General features: G+C 42.5%; 1 protein-coding gene and 3 non-coding genes across 4 annotated transcripts; all 4 read right to left on the bottom strand.

The window, feature by feature from the left end:
* Positions 1–2,360: 2,360 nt before the first annotated feature.
* LOC140161065 (actin, cytoplasmic-like) lies at positions 2,361–25,702 on the bottom strand. The gene is made up of 5 exons (XM_072184455.1): positions 25,550–25,702; positions 13,195–13,329; positions 12,687–12,926; positions 4,102–4,348; positions 2,361–2,881 (listed from the first exon to the last, which is right to left on the bottom strand). The coding sequence occupies exons 2-5, from the start codon at positions 13,318–13,320 to the stop codon at positions 2,361–2,363; spliced, it is 1,134 nt and encodes a 377-aa protein (XP_072040556.1). The 5' UTR covers positions 13,321–13,329; positions 25,550–25,702.
* On the bottom strand, positions 15,481–15,563 carry Trnal-uaa (transfer RNA leucine (anticodon UAA)). The gene has a single exon. It is a non-coding gene; the product is annotated as a tRNA-Leu (tRNA).
* Trnal-uaa (transfer RNA leucine (anticodon UAA)) lies at positions 20,166–20,248 on the bottom strand. The gene has a single exon. It is a non-coding gene; the product is annotated as a tRNA-Leu (tRNA).
* On the bottom strand, positions 21,748–21,830 carry Trnal-uaa (transfer RNA leucine (anticodon UAA)). Its single transcript has one exon. It is a non-coding gene; the product is annotated as a tRNA-Leu (tRNA).
* Positions 25,703–27,236: the final 1,534 nt, after the last annotated feature.

The following is a 27,236-nucleotide window of genomic DNA, read 5'->3' as shown; positions in this document are numbered from 1 at the left end:
ACACCCCGTCCATTACACATGTGGCGTATATAATAGGGATGGGGATCTCCTACGTCCATCCCAGATAACATGGCGATATTGGTCCGATGGTGGCCCAATTTATGTTCAATAATGGCCCAATATCATTTGCTCATGGGCCCAAGATTGGTCCCAGATTGGTCTTGGGCCAAATATTGGGCCTATATTGGACCAATTTAGGCTGCCACTGTGATGCCAATATGAAGATTACCGATGGTAAGCCAAGATTGGCCCAATATGGGCAGCAACATAATGCCGATGCCAAGATTGGCGTTCGAAAACCAACGTTGGGCCAATATGCATGTTATCTGGGATGATGTCAGTTACATTATTTTTTGAAGGTTTGACAACAGTTTTTGACACCTTAATAAAACAACTGCATGTTGAATTTGTTCCAAAAGTCCCATTCAGCAAAAGTACACTTTTGTCTTTGACGTAAAATCCCAAAAATAGTGTCAAAATTGCAGCTACATGTCCCAAAATCAAACCTCACTTTGGATTTCTCATAGTTTTGTCTTATTTAAACAGGGAATTCTCTTATTTCCATGATTTAAACGACCGTGCTGCATGATCTTGTAAATTTGTTGTTTCTTATAGTACAATGTATAATAATTACAGGTATATTATTATTGAATTTTAAGTCCGATGTCATTATAACGGTGCAGTGCAAAAGTGAAAATGTTATTATGTCGTGTACGTGAAGCACTGAAATAGGCCTATAACTTAAGGGATCCAAAATGAGCGTTTATTGCGTTTCGACAATATTTTTTGTGGGACATGAGAGCACCTCAGACCTATCAAATTGCATTCTGAATACGAAGCATGTCTTTCTGATATCAAATAATTTTCATTTTTTTAAATCACAATATAATACAAATTTTATGACAAATTATAAAAATTTGATATTTTCAAATTTTTGATATATAACAGTCCTCGAAGTAAACTATATAGATCTAATGATATATTCTTAAAGTGTATGTAGCAGGGAGGAAATGCCGACGGTCAATTGAAAATTTTGACCTTTCATATTGAAGATATGGATTTTTTCCCCCAAAAAGACCTAATTTTTGTTGGTGTTTTGGGAAAAAATCCATATCTTCAATACGAAAGGTCAACATTTTCAATTGATCGTCGGCTTTTCATCCCACCTACATACACTTTAAGTATAAATCATCAGATTTATAAAGTTTACTTCAAGTATTGTTAAATATCATCAAAAATATCAATTTTTAATGATTTGCCATAAAATGTGTATTAAATTGCGAATTTCAAAAATCAAAATTATTTGATATCAGAATGACATTCTTCGTATTCAGAATGCAATTCGATATGTCTGATGTGCTCTAATGTCCCAAAATAAATACTGTCCAAACGTTCATACCCCAGCCCTTAAGTGAGATATATCGTATATATAAGGCAGAGTGCGGTACCATGTCATAAATTTTGCCAAGTTTTAAAAATTTATTCAGGTCTGTTATTGTTTAAAGACTACTGTAGCAACTTCGTCCAAAATTGGCTAATTTTTCTTTTTTTTTACCTCAAGAGCTACACGGAAGTATCACTACATGTTCAGCAAGAACAAAATCAGTTCGACAAAAAAACCCTCACTATTATTTTTTTTTAAAGAGAAGACTCTTCCTATACATGCTTCCATTATCAAAATGACACTATGGACCACTATGACCTCATCCCTATGGCAAAGTCCAATAACCTCAATTAAACAAGCACAGTGCAAAATTTGACTTCAAGTTGAAGAGTATGAGTTTTTGTGCCCAAATTTTCAAAGGTCATTCAATGAATGTGCAAATGTATTGGGGTTAAAGAACTGTGCCCCCGATAGATGAGCATGTTGTGGATCCTTGTGTGAATAGTATTCATCTGTCTTCCAAATGCAACATTAGATCATCTTGAAACAAAACTGTCTTTAAAAAAGACAATGCCACGGCTGAGTTGAAGATCATGTTTCACATTATTTTGCATTGATAAGCGCCTGGAATGCTGATAATTTGTTTTTGTGTAAAATAATTTTAATATGACCAACAATTATAACATTTATCTGCACTACATTAGGTGGCCGTGGACTGCTCTGATGTTACATTTAATAGGTAATTTAATTGATAAGCGCCTGGAATGCTGATAATTTGTTTTGTGTGTAAAATAATTTTAATATGACCAACAATTATAACATTTATCTGCACTACATTAGGTGGCCGTGGACTGCTCTGATGTTACATTTAATAGGCTAAAAGTATATATGCCAACTTCGGATTTTGCTACCTGATTAAAGATGGGGAGGAAATCTTTAAAACTTGACAAAACCAATGATTACCATAGTTACATGTTTAGTTAAAGCATTTTCTGTGGACGATACCCGGTCCACTTTCATCATACTCGTATTTGCTGATCCACATTTGTTGGAACGTTGATAAAGATGCTAGAATGGAGCCCCCAATCCACACGGAATACTTCCTTTCTGGGGGCGCTATTATCTTTATTTTCATCGTAGGTGGCGCTAGAGCTATCATTTCCCTGGCTACCCTATCCCCAATACCAGGGAACATACTAGAACCCCCCGATAACACAATATTACTGTATAAATCTCTCCTGATGTCGACATCGCATTTCATGATACTGTTGTAAGTCGTTTCGTGGATCCCCGCCGTTTCCATACCTAAGAAAGAAGGCTGGAAGAGAGCTTCTGGGCACCGGAAACGCTCGTTGCCAATGGTGATGACTTGACCATCAGGAAGCTCGTAGCTTTTCTCTAAGGAGGAGCTTGATGCAGCTGTGTCCATTTCTGAGTCGTAGTTGATGGCCACATAGCAAAGTCTTTCCTTGATATCTCGAACAATTTCTCGCTCAGCTGGAAAGTGATGATAATAATAAGGAAGAAAGGGAAACAATTTAGAAAAATATGGATGAGTGAAGATGTTTAAAAAAAGGCACGTGTGATGGGTACGACCACCCCCCCCCCCCTCCCCCTCCGAGCTGCACTTTATTCGGATCCGTGAGTCTGCACCGTTCTCAAAATAACCAGAGAATGTATAAGAGTGAGTAGCGCTCGATTCTAAAACCTATTTTAATATTTTTAAAATATTAAAGCGCTCTTTTGGTATACGTTTCTGCACTAAAAACCTATTTACACATGAACATCTTCCGTAAACATGGTAAATGCAATTATTTAGTTCAAAGTAGGCCAACAGTAATCTTTCTTCGGTAGCCAACACTTTTCGAATGCGGAGCATCAGTATCTTAAGGGAGACAGAATTTTGATATCTTCAATAGAAAAAAATTGCTGTCTTCAGAAGACAGCATTTTGTTATCTTCAGTAGAAAACCTTTTGTTATAGTCAATAGAAAGCATTTTGCTGTCTTCAGTAGACAACATTTGGCTTTCTTTGGTATCTTCATTGGACAGCGTTTGTCCAATATTTTGTATCTTCATTGGACAGCGTTTGCTATTTTCAAAAGACAGTAATTTGCTATCTTCATTAGATAGCATTTTATTATCTTCAGAAGACAGCATTTTGCTATCTTCAGTAGACAGCATTTTGCTATCTTCAGTAGACAGCATTTTGCTATCTTCAGTAGACAGCATTTTGCTATCTTCAGTAGACAGCATTTTGCTATCTTCAGTAGACAGCATTTTGCTATCTTCAGTAGACAGCATTTTGCTATCTTCATTAGACAGTATTTTACTATCTTCAGAAGACAGCAATTTGCTATCTTCAGTAGACAGCATTTGGCTACTCTTCAGAAGACAGTATTTTGCTATCTACATTAGACAGCATTTTGTTATCTTCATTAGACAGTATTTTGCTATCTTAAGAAGACAGCATTTTGCTATCTTCATTAGATAGCATTTGTTACCTTCCGACAGTATTTTGGTGTCTTCAGTTGACAAGGTTTGTTATCTTCAATAAACAACATTTTGCTATCATCAGAAGACAGTGTTTGCTGTCTTCGGTGCACAGCCTTTTGTTCTTAACCACTTTATTTATAACTATAGGGTCTTTAAGAAATAATATTGCGTTTGTTAAATGTTTAAGGATACTTTTTGTGCACATTATATAATAGTACGTACCTGTTGTCGTAAAAGAGTAACCCCGTTCTGTTAATATCTTCATGAGGTAATCTGTGAGATCACGACCTGCAAGATCCAGTCTCATGATTGCATGTGGTAAAGAATAGCCTTCATAGATGGGTACAGTGTGGGAGACACCATCACCGGTGTCAAAGACGATACCAGTGGTACGACCAGAGGCGTAGAGAGACAGTACAGCCTGGATGGCTACGTACATAGCTGGTGAGTTGAATGTCTCGAACATTAACTGAAATTAAACGGAATAGGGGCATTATAATTAGGGGTTCATTCATAGGATTGAGGGCATGATCGCTGTTTATATGCCCTCGATCCTATGAATGAACCCCGTTCATACATACCCAACATTCTTAGCAATTAATACAGATGAAAATAATAAGGGTTTACAAGTTTAAATAACATTTCCATACCGTTTTCCTTCATAAATTGGAAGAAAATGAGTAGGCCTACTTGCAGGAAGCAGCACGGCTCATGAGGTCAACGGCCGGGAGTCAACGCGTGATACGCGTCATCTTTTGCGCTCCGCGTGAGATGGGCGCGGTGACATGTGCGTGTACGCAACACTAGCAAATCGTGGATCGTGTTAATTGGGTTCCAACGCTGCGTGACGCAGCTTGTTTCCCCTCTCAGAAGTGAGAGGGACATACACAAGCGCACGATACTTACCTCCCACGACCTGATCTATGCACAAAACGAAGTTTGGGACCACAAGAAACCCCTGTACCACAGAAAAGGTTTTGGCACCCCGGAAGAACGGGGATGACAACGCCCAGGTGTTGGTGTCGCCCAACACTAACGAGATATCGCCCTCACCAACACACGTTTCTTGCGACCCTCTACGTGTGAGAACGTATGACTTTCTTGAGGGGTGGAACGCATAAAACGCGGGAAGGGCTCAGGTCGTGGGAGGTAAGTATCGTGCGCTTGTGTATGTCCCTCTCACTTCTGAGAGGGGAATACACTGCGCACCCTCTACTTACCTCCCACGACCTGATCTATGCACAGAATACCACTGAGAGCAAGGAGGTGGAAGAAAGTCGTGAGAGGTAAGGAGGGCACACAGTGCAAACTCCGCTCAACCACAACAAAAACCACCCAACCCAAGACTCACCTAACGTCCTCGATCCGATCCCTGGCGGCCTGCAAGCAGTGCTGAAGTACCTACAGCTGAATGACTTGCGAGGACGTCCTTGAGGTAGGTCGACTGGAAGGTGGTGGGGCTCTTCCAGCCTGCTGCGTCGAGCACCTCCCTCAGGGACACCCCAGAGTGGAAAGCCCAAGATGCTGCTTGGGATCGAATGTCGTGACACCTGACCTGTGACTGTGACTGTGTCTGAGGACCCGTCATCCGTTCGTGATGTTTTTGGTGGGCGCAACGGATGACGGAGGCAACCCAGTGGCTGATAGTGCTCCTAGCGGCCGGCCTAAATGGCCTGGCCGATGTAATGAAAAGCTGCCTGATGTCCCCCCTGATCTTCTCGGTACGCTTTAAGTACGATCTAAGGGCCCTAACGGGACATGACGGTTTCTCCGCCTGTCCTGCGACCAGGACCAGATCAGGGAGGAACACCGGGGAAGGAGTAAATGACATGGTCTGGTTCTTGGCCAAGAAACCGGTCCTAGGCAGGATGGAGACACCCCGGTTGGTAAAGCGTAAATGGTGCTCGTCGATCGACAGAGCATGAATATCAGAACAACGCCGACCGCAGGCCACTGCCACTAAGAACACTGTCTTTAGTGTCAGGTCCTGCAGCGAGAGGTCCTCCATGGGCTCGAAGGATTCGGCTAGATATCGCAACACCAACGGGAGGTCCCACTCCGGAACCAGGGAACGGACTGGGGCCTCTCCGAGAACATGCCCTTAATGAGGGCGGAGAGGGCTGGACTAGAGGAGACAGTCATGCCTCCCCCAAAGCCATGATGGACCGCTGCTATGGCCGTCCTGTACGCTTGGGCAGTCCGAGCCGGCATACAGCCGCCGTGGAAAACTTCTGTAAGGAAGTCCGCGACTTCGCCTACAGGGGCAAAATTGGGGTCGATTTCTCGACCGGCACACCACCTGTAGAACCGGCGAAGTCGCGAATCGTAAGTCTGTCGAGTCGACTGTCGCCTTGCCTTTGCAGCGAGCGCGGCAGCCGACTCAGAAAGTCCCGCCGCCTGGTAGGACTGGCGGAAATACGCCAAACAGTCAGATGGAGGTTGTTGATCACTCCCATCTGAACCTGCTGGCGTGACGGAACGGACAGAAGATTCCACGGCGAGGAAGGCTGACTGGCTCCCCACTAGGAGGTCCAGGAGGCGGGGAACCACCACTGCTTGGGCCAGAGAGGAGCGACTAGAAGGAGAATACAGCCTGGAGAGCGGGCTACCTTCTCCAGCACCCGAGGGATCAGAGCAATGGGAGGGAAGGCGTAACCGAATACGCCCTCCCAGCTCTCCCGCATGGCGTCTCTGCCTATCGCCTGGGGGGGGGGTCTTGGCCCCAGGAGAAGTAGGTCGGAAGTTGGTGGTTCCGATGAGACGCGAACAGGTCGACATGCGGGCGATCTAACCTCTGGAAGATGGAACGGCAGACTGCTGGATGAAGATGCCACTCTACTGACGCTCCCCTCTGGGCCAGGCGCGTGGATGACTGAAGCCCCCCTCGGGACAGTGAATCGGCCAGGGTGTTGTCTACCCCGGCCAGATGCTCCGCACGGAGGAAATATCCTCCGTAGACACCACAGGAGGAGGGACACCGTCTCCTTGCAAAGGCTGGGACTTCTGGTGCCCCCTCCCTGTTGATGTAGGACACAACTGTCATGCTGTCGCATCTGACCAGGATGAACAGGCCGTGAATCCGTAGACCCAACTGGCGGAGGGCGAGGAAAATGGCCCACAGCTCGAGGAGATTGATGTGTCTCCGAGCTTGAGTCCTCGACCAACGCCCGGAGAGCCTGACGCCCTGAAAGTGGGCTCCCCACCCTGACTTGGATGCATCCGTGGTAAGGACGTGGGAAGGGCGGGGTTTCGGGAATGGAACGCCTATCTGAACACTCGGCTGACCTATCCACCAGGAGAGGCAGAGGAGGAGATGCCGAGGGACCGGAATCCTGAGGCTCAAAGGATGGCGCCACGCTCGATACCGTCCGAGGAAGTACAACTGTATCGTCCTCGTGCGTAGCCGGCAGCCTGGAACCAGATCTATGAGGCTGGCCATCAGCCCTAGAAGGCGAAGCCACGACCGAGCCTGGACCGATGCTGCCTGCCTGATCTGCAGAGCGCAGAGCCGAACGTCGGCGATCCTCGAGTCTATAGGAGAAACCCGGCCCCTGGCGAAGTCTATAGTCGCCCCTAGGAACTGAGGCGACTGAGATGGGAGAGAAAAGACTTCTGGTGGTTTATGATAAACCCCAGGGACTCTACCAGCCTGCACACCCCCTGAACATCCTGGCGCAGACACTGCGGAGAGGGGGCTACCAACAACCAGTCGTCTAGGTAGACGAAGATCGTGATCCCCTTCCTCCGGAGAAACTCTGCCACCGACTTGACCAGTCGAGTGAATGTCCGGGGGCCGTGGAGAGGCCAAACGGGAGGACCCGGAACTGAAAGGCGGTACCGTCGAACACGAAGCGAAGCCATTTCTGGTCTGACTCGCAGATTGGTACGTGGAGGTATGCATCTTTCAGATCTAGGGTGACTCCCCACCAGCCTGGCTGAAGGACAGATAACACCGCCCGCAGCGTCTCCATCCGGAAATGTGGGGCCTTGATGTAGGCATTCAGGGGCTTCAAGTTGAGGATTGGGCGCCACTCCCCGGATTTCTTTGTGGTAAGGAAGAACGTGGAGTAATGGCCTGTACGGAAGGCCCTGGGGAGAGGTGTGATGGCTCTCTTTGTTAGGAGAGCTTCGATCTCCCCACCAAGGCCTCCCTCTGTAAGGGATCCAGCGGTGACGGGGTGACTCGAACCCCCGGAACCGAGGAGGACGGGAGGTGAACTCGATCTGGTAGCCTAGAGACACTGTCTCTAGGACCCATCGGTCTGAGGTCACCCCCCGCCAAGCCCTGGCAAATGCCAGGAGACGACCACCCACTGGGAGCGGGCGGTCGGGTCCCGGAAGGGAGTCAGAACCGGCGTCCTCGACCGCGTCCGCCATAGGCGGACGGGTCGTTACGACCGGCACCGTCACTCTTGCCTCGCCCTCCCTTGCGACTGCGATTGCGGTTGTGATTCCGCCTGCCGCCTCTTGCACCTCGCACGGGGCCAGAGGGGGGCATGGGTGGCTGGCGGAAATAACGGTTGCAAGAGGGAAGGATACTGCTGCTGCTGCTGCTGAAATTGCTGAGCAACCAGCTGCTGCTGCTGGGGCACCTGGATATAGGTCGGGTTGGCTGTCTGACCTTTGGACCGAAACCGCTTGGGCGCTGATGTGGCCGGTGCCTTTGGTTGGCTGGCCTCCTTAGCCGCCTTCCGTCTGGTACGTTCATCTTCGGTCAGCCTGGGAAAGGCTCCGCCGAATAGATCAGTACCAAACGGAGCAGACCTCAACTCTCTTTTGTCCGAGAAGTTGAGCGCCTGGGCGACCAAGGCTCGGCGCGCCAGGACAGACCGAGTTGAAATCCGAGCGAAATGCTCCGCTGAGAGATGATTGAGGTCAGCCAGCACATGTACCGCCCTCAGTGTCGCCTCAGGAGACAAGGACCTTTCCTTGTCCAGCAAGCTCCGTGCTAGATGAGCGCTGACGAGCTGTTGGACATTGGAAGTGCGGAGCCCGTCTCTGGCGAGAGACTCCAGGGACCGTAGCTCCTCATCCCGGGCTTTATCCCAGGGAGGCACCTTGTGGGGCGCCTTTGGTCCAGCCTGCCTGGGGCTCCCTCAACTCCTGAGGGAGGGAGCTCTCCGGGCGACACTTGGTCCCCTTATCCCGCTCCATCTGGCGATAGGCCGCCTCCGGACAGAGGGGGGTTTCTAAGAACGCCACATCCTCTGTAACGTGGGGGAACGCCCGTGCCAGCCACGGGAGGCGGTCTACCTCACCCTTATCCTGTACGGCCGTGGTGAGTGCCTTGATGTCACGCGATAAGGGGATGAAGGGCATTGACTTGGGGGGCTTAGCTGGCTTTGCCGCATATCCTAAGTCGGAAGCCAGTTGCGGAGGTGTCTCGAACTCCAGTCTCATCTTAGCGTCCGATAGGACGGCTGCGAAAAAAGGGAGCCGAGACCTTAGGGAGTAAGGAGCCTCTCCGCAACTGATCCTCCTCGGAGCCTTGAGTCGGTGCTGGGAATGAATAAGGGTCCCCCAGCCTCGACACTGATCATAACTCCACTGGTACCGTCCAGGTGGAGCCGGGTCGGGCTGAGGAACCCCTCCCCACCGAGATCGCTCCTGATTGGGGCCACGCTCTGGACCGAGGCGGCCCGACCGCTCTGCGGTCGAATGTAAGGAGAAACCTTGAGTTTCTGCAGCGAACGTCGAGCCAGCTAAGCTCGGGGGAAGGTGTGGAATCTGAGCCTGTGAGCCTGACGGAAGGAAGGACTGGGTCATACTCACTGGCGGAGGAAACGACGAGGGGCCTGGGACCAAACGCGAGAGAGAGTAGGATCGACCCTGTTGGTCGGCCACGGTGAACGTGTCTGGCCAAAGTGCTTGGCTCTGCAAGGAATACTGACCGAAGAGGGTTGTTGGGAAGCTCCGAGGGAGACCGGGAAAGGCGCTGAATGACTGACGGGGTCGCGATGAACCCCAACGGGGATATCAGAGCCTCTCTGTCAGCCCTGGGGGAGTCGAAAAATCCCGAAAAGACTCTACCTCCGTCTGACTCTGAGAGCCATCTGAAAGCTCATCATAGCTAGCCTCTATGCTAATCGCATCGGACTGCGGATCCGGACCTGTTGAAGGCAAACCTGGACCCACTGGTCGGGTTACCGCCGAGGGCACCTGACCGGGATCTTTGCCTAACAAACCAATGAGTTGGTTCATGCGGTCTAACGCCGACGGGTCCGAAAGTGATGAGATGAGCGTTGACAGTGCCTCAGCCTGAGATGCCGAGCATTGACTGCTCTGGGATCTCGGATGCTCAACCATCGAGGGAGCAGCTAGGGCAGAGGAGGGATCCCGAAACACGCTCTGGCCAGGGGCCGAGCGTAAGGGATCCGAGCGGTTGACCGGTGGACCATGGCTGCCGTCGGGGGTCGCTCTACCGTCCTGGACGGACGGGAGGCCTTCCGACGGTCGAGCCGTGGAACCATTGAGGTCGACCGCACACGGGGAGGACGCCTGAGCAGCGCCTACGCCCGGGGCACTCAACCCGACCGCAACTGGTGCCGTCGAGGAGTGGCCGCTCGGGCGCGAGCCAGCCCATTGCTCAGAGGATGCCGGGGCCGCATACCCACTTACGGCACTCGACCCGGACGCCGTAGCGCTCAGGGAGCCGCCGTGAGGGTACGAGCCTCCTAGCATAAGGGCGGGCGGAGCCAAAAAGGCTTGGGGCTGCCCGACCGAGGGACAGAGAGAGAGATTGACTCTCTCATACCTGGTCTCCTGGAGCTAGAGGACCCAGGGGACGGAGGACAAACTCCCTGGCTGGCGGGGGCTAGGGACACTTTCTTCGCCGAGCCAGACGACTCCTGCGAAGAAGAACGGCGTTTGCGGTTCCTGTTCCTAAGCCCTCCACCTTACGTTGGTGAGACTTCTGTAGTTTCACCTTATGGGCCAGGGACCTAGCCCAGGCCTCCTTGGACCAGTCACGGTCAATGGTGCACGGTTGGTCCGGTGAGCACGACCTACAAAGCAGGCATGCCTCATGCGCATCGTCTTTCCCAAGGAATGCCTTGCACGCAACACACTGCCGAGGTTTGCTTCTGGTCCCCAACGCCGTGGAGGGAGTACTCTCTTTAGACATTTTGATAACTACCTGTAATGGAGAAAGGGTAAGAAAACATGTAAACTCCCTCTCGTCTCCTAAGGGACTGGAGGGAGGGACCCCCGGCGTAAGAGGAGGGGGATAAGCAAGAGTGTCAACCTGTAAGGGTCACAGACTCCCCCAAGGGAGAACCCCTCCTCTACCGCCAGAGAACCCAAAACATGAAAAGGCGCACTTTTGGGATCCAAAAAAGTGAACACGAGATCCCCTACTACTGAGAGGTGCGCATGGGAACAGTTTTGACATAGGCCCCCGCACTGTTAAGCGAAAAAACCGCGAATTTTAAGCTTACCACATGTGCGAGGGAAAAATGAATCAAAACACCGACTACGAAAGCCAAAGTAGCCGGGACAGAAGGGGAGATCGCCAAGAAAGAATCCCGGCGACCTCCCAGTGGAATTACCAGGGGAGCCGAGTGAAAACCTATGAATATTTTACTTGGGCGGTCTCACTTCGGCCACAGAGACTACGAGAAACTAGCAAGAAAAAAACATCACAAATGGAAAAAAAATCTTGCTAAAGTTACAGAAAATATCACCGAAGTGATTACTGATACTTGCGTAACCGTTACTCGGAAATAAGCCTCACGCTGCTACGATATTTCTCAACAGAAATTGGAGCTCTTCGTAAACACGTCCTTGTTGGTCGCAAGAAACGAATTGGTGAGGGCGATATCTCGTTAGTGTTGGGCGACACCAACACCTGGGCGTTGTCATCCCCGTTCTTCCGGGGTGCCAAAACCTTTTCTGTGGTACAGGGGTTTCTTGTGGTCCCAAACTTCGTTTTGTGCATAGATCAGGTCGTGGGAGGTAAGTAGAGGGTGCGCAGTGTATTATGCCCTGCGTACTGGTCATAAACGGTATTTATGACCAGCAAAAATGGGCGCAAATCCAATCAGAAACGTCGTTATATCGTGAGTATGTATGAACGTCAGTTCAATTTTCGCGTAAATGTAAAATGTTTTGTTGAATAAACAAAGGAATACCAAAACATTATAGTTATTTTCACTCAATTAATTGTGTAAGTGGTGTTGGTCATGTTGGTGCTGGTGTCGTTGTTGTTGTCGTTGTTGCTGTTAACGTTGATGGTCTTGGTGGTGGTGTTCTTGCTGGTTGTTGTTAGTAGTGGTGGTGGTCATGATGTTGTTGATGGTGTTGGTGTTGATGTTGGCTGAGGTTGTAGTGGAGTAGTGGTGGGGGTCTTGTTGTTGTTGTTGTTGTTGTTGTTGTTGTTGTTGTTGTTGTTGGTGGTGGTGTTTTTACTAGTTATTGCTGTTGTTGGTGGTGGTGTTTGGGGTGGTGGAGATGGTGCAGGTAGTGGTGGTGGTGGTGGTGAAGCCTGTGGTGTTAGTGGTGGTGGCATTGGTGGTGGTGTTGGTGGTGGTGTTGGTGGTGGCGGTGGTGATGATGATGATAATGATGATGATGATGGTGGTGGTGGTGGTGGAGATGGTGGTAGTGTTAGTGGTGGTGGTGATGATGGTGGTGGTGGTGGCATTGGTAGTGGTGTTGATGGTGGTGTTGGGGGTGGTGGAGAATCCAGATGGTGGTGATGTTCGTGGTGGTGGCGTTGGTGGTGGTGCTGGTGTTTATGGTGGTGGTGACAGAGGTGGAGGACATGGAATCGGAGATGAAGTGGTAGTAAATTTAGACAAATTGTTTACCTGAGTCATTTTTTCGCGATTTGCTTTCGGATTGAGCGGTGCTTCTGTCAACAAAATAGGATGTTCTTCTGGGGCTACACGCAACTCATTGTAGAAAGTGTGATGCCAGATCTTCTCCATATCGTCCCAGTTAGTGACGATACCGTGTTCGATTGGGTATTTCAGGGTGAGGATACCTCTCTTGCTCTGAGCCTCATCACCGACGTAGCTATCTTTCTGGCCCATACCAACCATCACACCCTAGAAAAAATAGTTATGTACCAGAGTGTTACAATTAATATTGATGATAGCATTTCGCTGATAAAGTAGGCCTACATACACACCCCGACACTCCCACCTCTGCACCCCACATGAAATCAAGTCCCCACTATTACGGTTTGACGAGTTCTCTTTTTCTCTCCTCCATCCCCCTCCCCCTCCCTCTCCACCTCTCTGTCTGTCTGTCTATCTCTCTCATTATCTTGTTTTTCCCTTTTTTTATTATATATCTACATTCACACCCCTATACCTGATGGCGAGGTCTTCCAACAATAGATGGGAACACAGCTCTTGGCGCATCATCTCCAGCAAACCCAGCCTTGCACATACCGGACCCATTGTCAATGATTAAACCTTGCACGTCGTCCTCGTCCATTGTGTAACCCTAAGACGTATACAAGAAAACACAAACAAAATCAGTATCACGTAACCATGGTAACTCCTAAGAATAAAACAGAATACTTTATAATGGCTTCATGAATTGAGCTATTCTAGTTGAAATCCATACACCCTTGTGAAAGACATGACCTTAGGCCTTAATCTCCCACACAGGGAGTGTCAGTAGAACCACATTTGAAATTCACACTCCCTGTGTGGGAGATTATGGTCATGTTTTCCATAAGGGGTGTATGGATTTCAACTGGAATACCCATTGATTGCAATAAAATTATATTTATACAAATCAATACGTAAACAGTTTTCTTTTTTGCTAAAGAGATTTTTCCATCACCTTATTTTAGTTTGTTGAAACAAAATATCTTTATAGACTTAACAACCATTTTGCAAAAATGTCTAACTAAATGCGCAGTAACGGACGTTCAGGTATACGGTGCTGATTAAGTATTTTAGAGGATGCATGGCAATAAAATGAAGTGGCAACATAGGATCAACCCATACACAAATTATCTTCTCTAAAACATATTTTTTGGTCAAAACGTTGGTAAATAACTTGAAAACGTTTTAAACCGTTTGTAAGAAAAACAACAACAATATTGTCGAAATGTTTTTATAAAATGCTGTCTACTGAAGATAGCAAATGTTCTCTAGTGAAGAATGCTGTCTATAGAAGATAGCAGAATGCTGTCTATATACTACTGACTGAAGATAATAAACTGCTGTCTACTGAAGATAGTAAAATGCTGTCTACTGAAGATAGCAAATGCTATCTATTGAAGATAGCAAAATGCTGTCTATAGAAGATAGGAAATGCTATCTACTGTAGATAATAATAAAATAACATTAGGACCGTATGTTACATGTATAGAATGTTATGCATGAGGTTTTAAAAATGATGTCATTAAAACGTTTTATACCTTTTATATATCTCGACATTTAAACATTTTCTGACAACAAACGATTACGAAAACTTTGTATTTGCTGGGAATAACACTTTTTATTCTCTGCTGATTGTTATAGGCTGTACCAAACCGATGATTGGTACCCATCAGTTTACGTGCAGTGAATAAAAAGTACAAGGCTACCACACCCAAATTGAACCGATTAACGAAATAGATCCTGTACAAAATGAACTATTCCAGTTAAAACCCATACCCCTATGGAAGGCATGACCTAAATATCCCACACAGGGAGTGTGAATTTCAAATGGGGTTACGTGAATGGGTGGCTCCATTTGAAATCTTCACCCCCTGTGTGGGAAATTAATAAGAAAAAAGGTCATGTCGTCCATATAGGGATGATGTGTGGATTTCAAATGATACGGCCCAGTGATCAGATCATTGCAAGGGAGTGGAATGTTGTATTTGGAAGAAGTGGGATTTTTAATAAACATCAAAACTAATGGCTATTTATAATCTGAATTGAATAACATTAAAATGCATTATGTTTATGATATTGCACTATATCATTTTACTGTGGTATTATAGGCCTATTATATTTACATAAACTTTGTATGCATGTTAACCGCTGCTACTAATACAACACCATCCTCCTAGACGAACCCCTATCATATACGATCCATTGTGGGATAGAATTCCGTTAACCATATCATTTAATTAGCACTAAAAGCCTTGGACGTGATTTAATGCATTTACCCACCCAATTAGTCGGCAAATTTTATGCCTTAATAGGAAATAAAAACGAGCCTAATTTTATGTTACGATGAGTATTTTATATTGACAATAAAAGCATTTTGTAATTTGGCTGAATGTATTATTTTGAATCGCCTTATTATAAATTTTCAATATGTGACTGATTTTATAATATGTTTTTGCCTTGACATAATCTGGACAATTTTTTCTTTTTTCATTCCTATAAAAAATCTGCATTTTGTAAAATACACGTATATGAAAATAATGAAACTTTTGGTCAAATTGAAAACATTATGAGGGCGGGTGACGGGAAACTAATAATTTCATTTCATTAGCCTTATATTGCGAATTTAAAAAAGAATCAAAATTATTTGATATCAGAAGGACATTCATCGTATTCATAATGTAATTTGATGTATGTGATGTATCAGGTCCAACAAAAAATACTGTGCAAACGTTGCTATCCAATTCCTTAAAATGAAAAATACTAGTACGGATGGGGTTCGAACCCATGCGGACATACGTCCATTGGAACTTAAGTCCAACGCCTTAACCACTCGGCCACCGTACTCCAGATGTTTGTAACTCAGATAATGATCAGTAAATACGATTATAAAGTAAATACTTTTAAACAACCTTTAACCCCAAAGTAATGTAGCAGTAGTAGATGTGGGCATTGATAAACTACCTAATATCAGTAGTAGATATAGGCATTGATAAGCTAACAGATATCAGCAGTAGATGTGAACATTGATGAACTACCTGATATCAGCAGTAGATGTAGTCATTGATGAACTACCTGACACGAGCAGTAGATGAAGGCATTCGTAAGCTACCTGATATCAGTAGTAGATGTAGGCATTGATAAACTACCCGATATCAGTAGTAGATGCCAGTATTGATAAACTATGTGATATCAGTAGTAGATGCCAGTATTGATAAACTATGTGATATCAGTAGTAGATGTGGGCATTGATAAACTATGTGATATCAGCTGTAGATGTGGGCATTGATAAACTACCATATATCAGCAGTAGATACGAGCATTGATAAACTACCTGATATCAGTTAGTCGATGAAGGCATTGGTGAACTACTTGGTATCAGCAGTAGATGCCAGTATTGATAAACTATGAGATATCAGCAATAGATGTGGGCATTGATAAACTACCTGATATCAGCAGTAGATGTATGCATTGATAAACTACCTGATATCAGTAGTAGATGTGAGTATTGATAAACTACCTGATATCAGTAGTAGAGGTAGGCATTGATAAACTACCTGATATCAGCAGTAGATGTGAGTATTGATAAACTACCTGATATCAGTAGTAGATGTGAGTATTGATAAACTACCTGATATCAGTAGTAGAGGTAGGCATTGATAAACTACCTAATATCAGTAGTAGAGGTAGGCATTGATAAACTACCTAATATCAGTAGTAGATGTATGCATTGATAAACTACCTGATATCAGCAGTAGATGTGAGTATTGATAAACTACCTGATATCAGTAGTAGAGGTAGGCATTGATAAACTACCTGATATCAGCAGTAGATGTATGCATTGATAAACTACCTGATATCAGCAGTAGATGTATGCATTGATAAACTACCTGATATCAGTAGTAGATGTGAGTATTGATAAACTACCTGATATCAGTAGTAGAGGTAGGCATTGATAAACTACCTGATATCAGCAGTAGATGTATGCATTGATAAACTACCTGATATCAGCAGTAGATGTGGGCATTGATAAACTACCTGATATCAGTAGTAGAGGTAGGCATTGATAAACTACCTGATATCAGCAGTAGATGTATGCATTGATAAACTACCTGATATCAGCAGTAGATGTGGGCATTGATAAACTACCTGATATCAGCAGTAGATGTGGGCATTGATAAACTACCTGATATCAGTAGTAGATGTATGCATTGATAAACTACCTGATATCAGCAGTAGATGTATGCATTGATAAATTACCTGATATCAGTAGTAGATGTATGCATTGATAAATTACCTGATATCAGCAGTAGATGTGGGCATTGATAAACTACCTGATATCAGCAGTAGATGTGGGCATGGATAAACTACCTGATATCAGCAGTAGATGTATGCATTGATAAACTACCTGATATCAGTAGTAGATGTGGGCATTGATAAACTACCTGATATCAGCAGTAGATGTATGCATTGATAAACTACCTGATATCAGCAGTAGATGTGGGCATTGATAAACTACCTGATATCAGCAGTAGATGTGGGCATTGATAAATTACCTGATATCAGTAGTAGATGTAAGTATTGATAAACTACCTGATATCAGCAGTAGATGTATGCATTGATAAACTACCTGATATCAGCAGTAGATGTGGGCATTGATAAACTACCTGATATCAGCAGTAGATGTAAGTATTGATAAACTACCTGATATCAGTAGTAGATGAATGCATTGATAAACTACCTGATATCAGCAGTAGATGTATGCATTGATAAATTACCTGATATCAGCAGTAGATGTGGGCATTGATAAATTACCTGATATCAGCAGTAGATGTGGGCATTGATAAACTACCTGATATCAGCAGTAGATGTGAGTATTGATAAACTACCTGATATCAGTAGTAGAGGTAGGCATTGATAAACTACCTGATATCAGCAGTAGATGTATGCATTGATAAATTACCTGATATCAGTAGTAGATGAAGGCATTGATCAACTACCTGATATCAGGAGTAGATGCGAGCATAAGCTCACTGATAAGTAGATGAGGCATTGACAAACTACATGATATCACAGGAGATGTGTGCATTGATAAACTACCAGATATCAGTATTATATGTAGGCATTGATAAACTACCTGATATCAGCAGTATGTGGGTATTGATAAACAACCTGATATCAGCAGTAGATGTAAGTATTGATAAACTACTTGATATCAGTAGTAGATGTAGGCATTGATAAACTACATGGTATCAGCAGTAGATGTATGCATTGATAAACTACCTGATATCAGTAGTAGATGTTTGTATTGATAAACTACCTGATATCAGTAGTAGATGTTGGTATTGATAAACTACCTGATATCAGGAGTAGATGCGAGCATTTGTAAGCTCCCTGATAAGTAGATGAGGCATTGATAAACTACTTGATATCACAGGAGATGTGTGTATTGATAAACTACCCGATATCAGTATTAAATGTAGGCATTGATAAACTACCTGATATCAGCAGTAGATGTGGGCATGGATAAACTACCTGATATCAGTAGTAGATGTAGGCATTAATAAACATCCTAATATCAGCAGTAGATGTATGTATTGATAAATTACCTGATATCAGCAGTAGATGTATGCATTGATAAACTACCTGATATCAGTAGTAGATGTGGGCATTGATAAACTACCTGATATCAGCAGTAGATGTATGCATTGATAAACTACCTGATATCAGTAGTAGATGTATGCATTGATGAACTACCTGATATCAGCAGTAGATGTATGCATTGATAAACTACCCGATATCAGTAGTAGATGTATGCATTGATAAACTACCCGATATCAATAGTAGATGTAGGCATTGATAAACTACCTGATATCAGTAGTAGATGTATACATTGATAAACTACCTGATATCAGCAGTAGATGTATGCATTGATAAACTACCTGATATCAGTAGTAGATGTATGCATTGATAAACTACCTGATATCAGCAGTAGATGTATGCATTGATAAACTACCTGATATCAGCAGTAGATGTATGCATTGATAAACTACCTGATATCAGTAGTAGATGTGGGCATTGATAAACTACCTGATATCAGGAGTAGATGTATGCATTGATAAACTACCTGATATCAGCAGTAGATGTATGCATTGATAAATTACCTGATATCAGCAGTAGGTGGGCATTGGTGATCTCCCTGATATTAGCACCAGTATTATTAAGTAAGCGATGTATTTTTAACATCGCTTAAACATGTTTAAGGCGATGTTTACAGAGTAATCTGTCTGATGTATAAAGGATATGTCCCATGAGTGATGTAATTATTATGCTAACATAACTTTGATGGAAGTTCTCTTTTCCCAAAAATAATCGCATGCATGCAAAAAGTGGCATTCAACCCTCTAAAAAGAATATTTGCGAGCCTTGAACATCTTAATTAACATGAAAAAGTGATCTTTATGTTTCTTTCTAATTTGTACCTTCTTGATGTACATTTTTACCAAGAAAGGATGCGTTTATTTCGAATTGATTTTTTTGATGAGGAAAGGGAGTGACCCACATACCACCCATTTTACCTCGGCCTGCGTACGGATTTGTTATCAAATGACAAGGACATATCTGTTGTTAACATAAAAATTAAAATGTAGGGCTATATTTTATTTTTGCGCTTCTTCGATTGATGTATTAGGTGATCAAACCATATCAAAACAACCAAACAACGATGTGATGCATCATAAAAGCAAAATTTTTTGCAGAACATTTTGCACGAGTTTAATATGGGATTGGATAGCAACGTTTGCACAGTATCATATCAGACACATCAGAATGTATTCTGAATACGAGGAATGTCATTCTGATATCAAATAATTTAGATTTTTGAAATTCTCGATATAATATAAATTTTATTGCAAATTATTAAAATTTTATATTTTTGACATTTAACAGTCCTCTAGGGGAACTTTATAAATCTAATAATATGTACTTAACGTGTATGTAGCTGGGAGGAAAAGCCGTCCATCATTTGAATATTTTGACATTTCGTATTGAAGGTAAACATTTTCCCCCCAAAAGACCTGAATAAATTGGCCATAAAATTTGTATTATATCTCAAAAATCAATATTATTTGATATCAGAAGGACATTCTTCGTATGTTCAGAATGATGTATAGAGGTTATCCGTGTTCTATAAGCTGCATTATATCCTACCAGCGACTCCTATACCTTGTTTAGGACTTTCAAAAGAAGTACCTGCACGTGCAACCATGACTATTTCAAAATAGCCCGCCAAAGTCATGCAGGTAACTCCGAGGTCGTGCATTGAATTAGTTTGAATGAGGAATACTACGGGAACCAGCGCCTTTTGTTAGAAGTCACGCATGAGTAAAGTGGATAACCTCTATGTGATATCAGGTCCTCGCTATCCGATTCTTAAAAATATAAAAATACTAGTACGGATGGGGTTCGAACCCATGCGGACATACGTCCATTGGAACTTAAGTCCAACGCCTTAACCACTCGGCCACCGTACTCCAGATGTTTATACCACAGATAATGAACAGTAAATACGATATAGTATTAATATTAAACTATAATCTAGTCAACTGGACTTACTATTTTTGAGTGGGAAATTTTCACGTCCAATCCTGAACGCATCATCAGCCCTACTGATGTTGTGGCGGCAAAAGTTCATTGACCTGTGAAACGGATGTTGTAGTATCACAGGTCACCACCTTTGAGTTCAACCTGAGAGGTATCTTCCTGATCGCTGAACTGTAGGCCCCGGCCAAGTTGTGACGTAGGCCACCTCCCCTGTTAAGTGAAGGCTCCTCCCGTTTCACGTAAATCGCTTCTTTGACCCCTCTCTCAAACCATCTGCTTTCTCTGTCCAAGATTTTCACATCCTGGGTGTAATACGCACTTTATTTCATAGAGCGAACACTATTCCCTCTAGTGAGGACGCAAAGGAACAGGAACGGGAACATCTACAAAAAGCACTGAACCTTTGCGGTTATCGTAATTGGACCTTTCACAAAGCACTCGCTCAGACCAAATCTACCGACGAAACCGCTCCCGCACGTAAGACTCAGGATGACGGTGAGGTGACTCGCGGTAGGAACATCACGATCCCCTACATCTCCGGACTTTCAGAGAAACTCCGTCGGATTTTTCGTGACAAAGGGGTACCGGTATCTTTCAAACCCAAGAACACTTTACGTCAAGCGCTAGTCCACCCCAAGGATAAACAACCTAAAGACAAGCAAAGCAACATCGTTTACGCGATTCAGTGTCAAGACAGTGGATGCGAAGAGCTGTACATAGGGGAGACTAAACAAACGCTTGCTAAACGCATGTACCAGCATAGACGAGCCAGCACTGGTTGCGGTGACTCCGCCGTCTATACGCATTTGGACATTACAAAGCATTCTTTTGATAACAAGGATGTGAAAATCTTGGACAGAGAAAGCAGATGGTTTGAGAGAGGGGTCAAAGAAGCGGTTTACGTGAAACGGGAGGAGCCTTCACTTAACAGGGGAGGCGGCCTACGTCACAACTCTGGCCGGGGCCTACAGTTCAGCGATCAGGAAGATACCTCTCAGGTTGAACTCAAAGGTGGTGACCTGTGATACTACAACATCCGTTTCACAGGTCAATGACCTTTTGCCGCCACAACATCAGTAGGGCTGATGATGCGTTCAGGATTGGACGTGAAAATTTCCCACTCAAAAATAGTAAGTCCAGTTGACTAGATTATAGTTTAATATTAATACTGTTTACTACCTGGATGAATGATAATCTTCACAAACGTAAATACGATATAAGTATTTACACCCCCCCCCACCTAAAAAGTCCTTAATAATTTGTCATAAAATTTGTTTTATATTGCGAATCTAAAAAAAAAAATCAAAATTATTTGATATCAGAAGGACATTCCTCGTTTTCAGAATGTAATTTGATGTATGTGATGTATCAGGTCCAACAAAAAATACTGTGGAAACGTTGCTATCCAATTCCTTAAAATGAAAAATACTAGTACGGATGGGGTTCGAACCCATGCGGACATACGTCCATTGGAACTTAAGTCCAACGCCTTAACCACTCGGCCACCGTACTCCAGATGTTTGTAACTCAGATAATGATCAGTAAATACGATTATAAAGTAAATACTTTTAAACAACCTTTAACCCCAAAGTAATGTAGCCCTATATCACGAAGTTTTGATCACGCGTGAGATTTCCTTTTCTTTTACTGCGGACAACTGCAGTGGCGTAGGCAGAACTTCTTAGAAGGGAGGGCAGAGGGAGGCAACAAAAAAAAGGGGGGATTTACGAAAATGTTCAAAAAATGGTCTAAAATTACAACAACAAAAAATAACTGGAATAGATTTTAGTTAGTTAGCATATTAATGATATACATCATGTGAATCTTTGAAATCCCAGCAAACACAAAATGTTTCGTATTTTTAAAGGTGACACAAAGGTTGCCAGTAATGTTTTTTAATAACATTTTCCTTTTCCCTTCTCAAGAGTAAAAGTGCATTTATTCAAATTTAAACAGAGGTGTCATTCACAATTAAATCTTAATCATACACATTCTCTACAAAGTGCATAATAACATTTTAAAAATTGTAACGGTTGCCACAAAACATTGCATCATTTGCTTAAACAGATATTTTATATAGCATTTTGACAATATTTAAAAACATTGTTTGATATAGAATGTTTTAATTGGAACGTTTTCCCAAACTTGACATTTTTACAAAAGACTCATATTTTTACAAAAAACAGATGAGTATTTTGTAATTCTAGCATCCCCATTTTATAGTATGTTTGAGTAGACACAAAAGGCCTATTTTAATATAGTACTCAATAAGTGTTTGTTGTGCATGTCTTTGTGCGTCCAATATTTGTATTGAGGGAGAGGAGAAGGATATTAAATCACCACCAACAACAACAGCAACAACAATAACAGCAGCAGTAGCAACAACAACGAACCATTTAGTACAGTTTTGATTTATCACCCCTTTAATATTGACCAATTCACTGTAAATCTGAAATCAGTGTTTAGGAGCGTTTATATGTTTAATTATAGCATTATAAGTGTTTACCTCCTATCCCTTAACTGTATAAACACTATTAAAGTAGTGTTTAAAAGGTGTTGGAAGTAAACATTTTACAGTGTTAAGATAAGTGTTTCAAACCTAAACATTTTATTTTGTAAAGGAATACAGCTTAATTGGTAAAAAAATGAGAAAAAAAAAGCCGTGGAAAAGAAGCAATACTGCAGTTATTTTTAGTTCGCCAATGACCTGAGCTCGTCGGTATTCTAAGTGTATGCATATATTATATTCACAGATGCACTGAGTTACACGGTGAACAAGATAAAGATGGCGATAATACAATTTTATATATAATCAAATAATTGTATGATTTTATAATGTTTCTTTATACATATTAAGGTAAATATTATTATATTGGTAATTTTTCTTTCTTTTGTAAAACGGTGTTGATCTTAAGGGTACACGATGTATTGTTGGTCGAACCAGCCAAAAAAAATCGCTTCTCATTTATATCTTTATCAATATATTATTGAAAAATAACACTTTGCAATAGTTCATTCTACAAATCATATACTTTGAAAACTTGCTTGTTGTTAATGGGTTATGTACGTTTTACAAGAGTGTACTAGTGTTGTTGTTTCAACCCTCTTTACAACATAACTCAAGAACCACAGGACCTACAAAACTATATCTGTGATATTTGAATTCTTCTACACACTCACTATGAAATGATCAATGCAATTTTTGCCAAAGCTCATTGCCATTCGCAAGATGCTGTGTACTACCAAATCACAACACTTTAAAATAGTTGCTAACCTTAAATGCATAAAGCTTTTTCTTTAACGCTTTTAATATTAATACAGCCAAGAAAGAAATTAAAATCAACAAATAACAAGGGAGTGGCAGCGAGTTTAAGGTATAGCAACTTTTTTAAACTGTTGCAATTTGGTAGTTCACATCATCTTGCGAATGGTAGTGAGCTTAAGCAAAAATTGCATTGATCATTTCATGGCGAGTGTGTAGAAGAATTCAAATATCACAGGTATAGTTTGTAGGTCCTGCGGTTCTTGAGTTATGCTGTAAAGAGGGCTGAAACAACATTACTTTTGTAAAACGTATATCATAACTCATTAACAACAATAAATTAAGCAAGTTTTCAAAGTATAGAATTAGTAGAATAAACTTTTGCAAAACATCAAGGTGTTATTTTTCAATAATACGGTATATTGATCTACATAATAAAAATTGATTGTTTGGTTGCTTCGACCAACAATACCTCGTCTACCCTTAATACAGCCAAGAAAGAAAATAACCAACAAATAACCGGGAGTGGCAGTGAGCTTAAACACTGGTTAATTATGTTAACGATTAGTTAATAATGATGATAAATTATGGAGATGGTTCCATATCAATCTTCGCTATGTCCATCTGTAAGAATAATTACGTACCCGGGCTATTCCAGTTGAAACCCATACACCCCATATGGAAGACATGACCTTAATATGCTACACAGGAGGGTATATAGGCCTAAATTTCAAATGGAGTCACCCATTCAGGCAACTCCATTTGAAATTCACACACCCTGTATTGAGGATTAAGGTCCTGACTCCTGTCTTCCATACGGCATGTACGGGGTGTATGGATTTCAACTGCAGCATGGAATATATATAGTCCAATAATCAAGCGTGCATTAACTGAAGGAGGCTTAAATCTAGGAAAAATATCATGGATTACCGTACATAACGGGAGATATGCAGTTTAAAGTTATAAACAGTTTTAACGGGAGAACCACTTGTTCGGTTCCCCCAAATATATCTCCATTTCTTGTCCTGTGATAAAATACACAAACATAATTGTTCATTCATTTCAAGCTTTTAACAAGGCAGAAATACGTGTTAAGACCAAATGAAACCTTTCTAGGAGTTTTGACAGAGAGACATACATCAGGCATAGTGACAGACATACTGACAGATACCCACAACGCACACGCCCACACACCGACGAACGTATTCAATAAAATTGCTTGTTTTTCTCAGAGAGTCTTCAATGTCATTTAATATGCAAGGTAGCATCAATATCGCGTTACCAAAGTGGAAACCCTGGATCGGGAAAACGTACATTAGCAGCGTATTTGCTGTACAGTATAGTTGAATTGAGGTGAACAACATCTAAAATGATATGTAAACGGTCACCCCAGTTGTGGGTGTGTGGGCGGTTGTAGTGCCATGTCTTTGTGGTGTTATGTTTGTAGGGAGGGGGGGGGGCACGTAAGTGTAAACGGTCACCCCATTTGTGGATGTGTGGGTCTTTGTGGTGTTATGTTTATAGGGGAGGGGTAACGTAAGTGGGTGGGGCACGCGTATGTGTGGAGGGTGGTTGTGGTGCCATGACTTTGTGGTGGGGTGTGTAGTGCGCATAGGTGGGGTACGTTATCATAGTTATGTGCATATACAAGTCGGGATGTATGTTGGTGGGGGTGGGTTGGGTGTTTGTGCATTAAATGGGTAACGTATGTTGATACTCTTGCATCCGTGCACGCATCTTCATATTTCAGACAAATAAATCTCTGGGCACATATTATTTCGTTAATAATGCTATAAATATGGAACAGCTTGGATGCATCCCATATGACGCAATATCTTCCGGCACTTGTTATTCTAACTTATTGACAATATATCTTCATATAAACAATACTAATTGAAGATAACAGATTTAAGGCATCCAATACGATACTATACAAGCCGTGCATTAAAGTACTAAAATTTAAACTTACCGGCAAGACTCAATTTTGACAGGCGTGGCACTTCTGGTTGGTGTTCGAATCCCAAGCTGAACTGAATGATAGAATTTATTCTGCAGGAGGATATATCGTTCACTGTTTACAACATGCAGTAAGCCACAATAATTAGCTGTACGTGCGCCGACAATGTAATAGGTTGGGTTATTTCAAAACATAGACGGTATTGGTTGAACTCGGTTGTCATTAGCAACGTGAAATAGATAATGGACTCGGGTGTGACAAACTCAGGAGAACGGATGCAACGTCAGATCGAAGCCCTGTTACATGGAAAGCTGAGATGGGAAGCCTGTCATTTGTGTTATTGACTTTGATTCTTTGAATGAATGAGCACGATGAGTGCGTAAATGGGGGGGGCGTGAGGGGTGAGTGAATGGAAGAGAGAGGGGGTGAGAGCGTGGGGTGAGTGGGTGAGGGGATGCGTGAGGGGGGTGTTGAATTTGTTTGAATGAATGAATGAACAAATGAATGAATAAATGAATGAATGAATGAGTGAATGAATGAATGAATGAATGAATGAATGAATGAATGAATGAATGAATGGATGAAGTACGTACATCAAGTATAAATGTGATATTTCATCAGTTTAATTTATAGTTCAAATTAGTTACACCATTTTGTCCGCATATTCCGTCGGATATTTGCAACCCTGTTTTGTTAAATTATATCTGATTTAATTTTATTCACACAATTGCAGTGTAATATGGTGTTAGAAAATAGTCACGGTATATCTTAATCTATAAAATGTGCATTATTATGCTATTAATATGTATACATGCACAAAATAAGGTTTTATAGGTACAAATATGGTCCCTTCGTTATCTTATTGTTGCAAAATTGTCATAATGGCTAGCTCTATAACTAAATCACAAAAGCAAAATATCCCAAAGTGGCTCCAAAATGGAATGAAAACGGCGACAATGGTTTAACCCATGAGAACTACCTGCCGATTGGCCAAAAAGAAGTTTTCATTATCAATTGGCCCAATCAGCAACATTGTTAGAATAATTTCACCACTTAATAAATTGGGGTGAATCATTTGCAAAGCTCCATTCTGATTGGTGATTAAAGTGAAAATATCATGTAATTGACCAATCAGAGGCAACGTTAGATCGGCAGGTAGTGCTCAGGGGGTTAAAAGAGTTGGCTAAACCTTTAGCAGTTTCTGTACAGGCTAAACCTTTAGCAGTTTCTGTACAGTTTCTATGAAGTTGTGCAACATTCGCAAATATATATTTTTTAATATTGTTATTTAACAATTTTTAAGAATCTTCAAGTTGTCATATTCATTTTGCTGCCTTAAGGTCGGTCTTAACCCTGGAATTATGGACACTTTTGGGCCTCATTGACAAATCCATCTGTGAGATCAAATTTAGGCAAAAATGCTAAGATTAGAGGAAACCGCAAAACAAAAACGTTTTTGACTCAAATTTTTCGGGCCATGCACGTAACAAAACTTCATCAGTATTTTTTTTTAAATTAATTTTCAAAACCAGATATAAACACCTAGGACCCGTTTTTTTAAATTTTGTTTTTATTTTTATCAACTTCACCGAAAATGTTTGGGTTTTTTTTTGGGGGAGGGGCGTTTTTATGATTTTTTTTTACAAAATTGAGTACTGTTTAACCATTTTTGGTGACGATTTCTCAAAGTTGGTCTAAA

Source organism: Amphiura filiformis, chromosome 9, assembly GCF_039555335.1.
Source record: "Amphiura filiformis chromosome 9, Afil_fr2py, whole genome shotgun sequence".
Classification (NCBI taxonomy): Eukaryota; Metazoa; Echinodermata; class Ophiuroidea; order Amphilepidida; family Amphiuridae; genus Amphiura; species Amphiura filiformis.
This window is presented reverse-complemented; position numbering and strand designations above follow the sequence as displayed.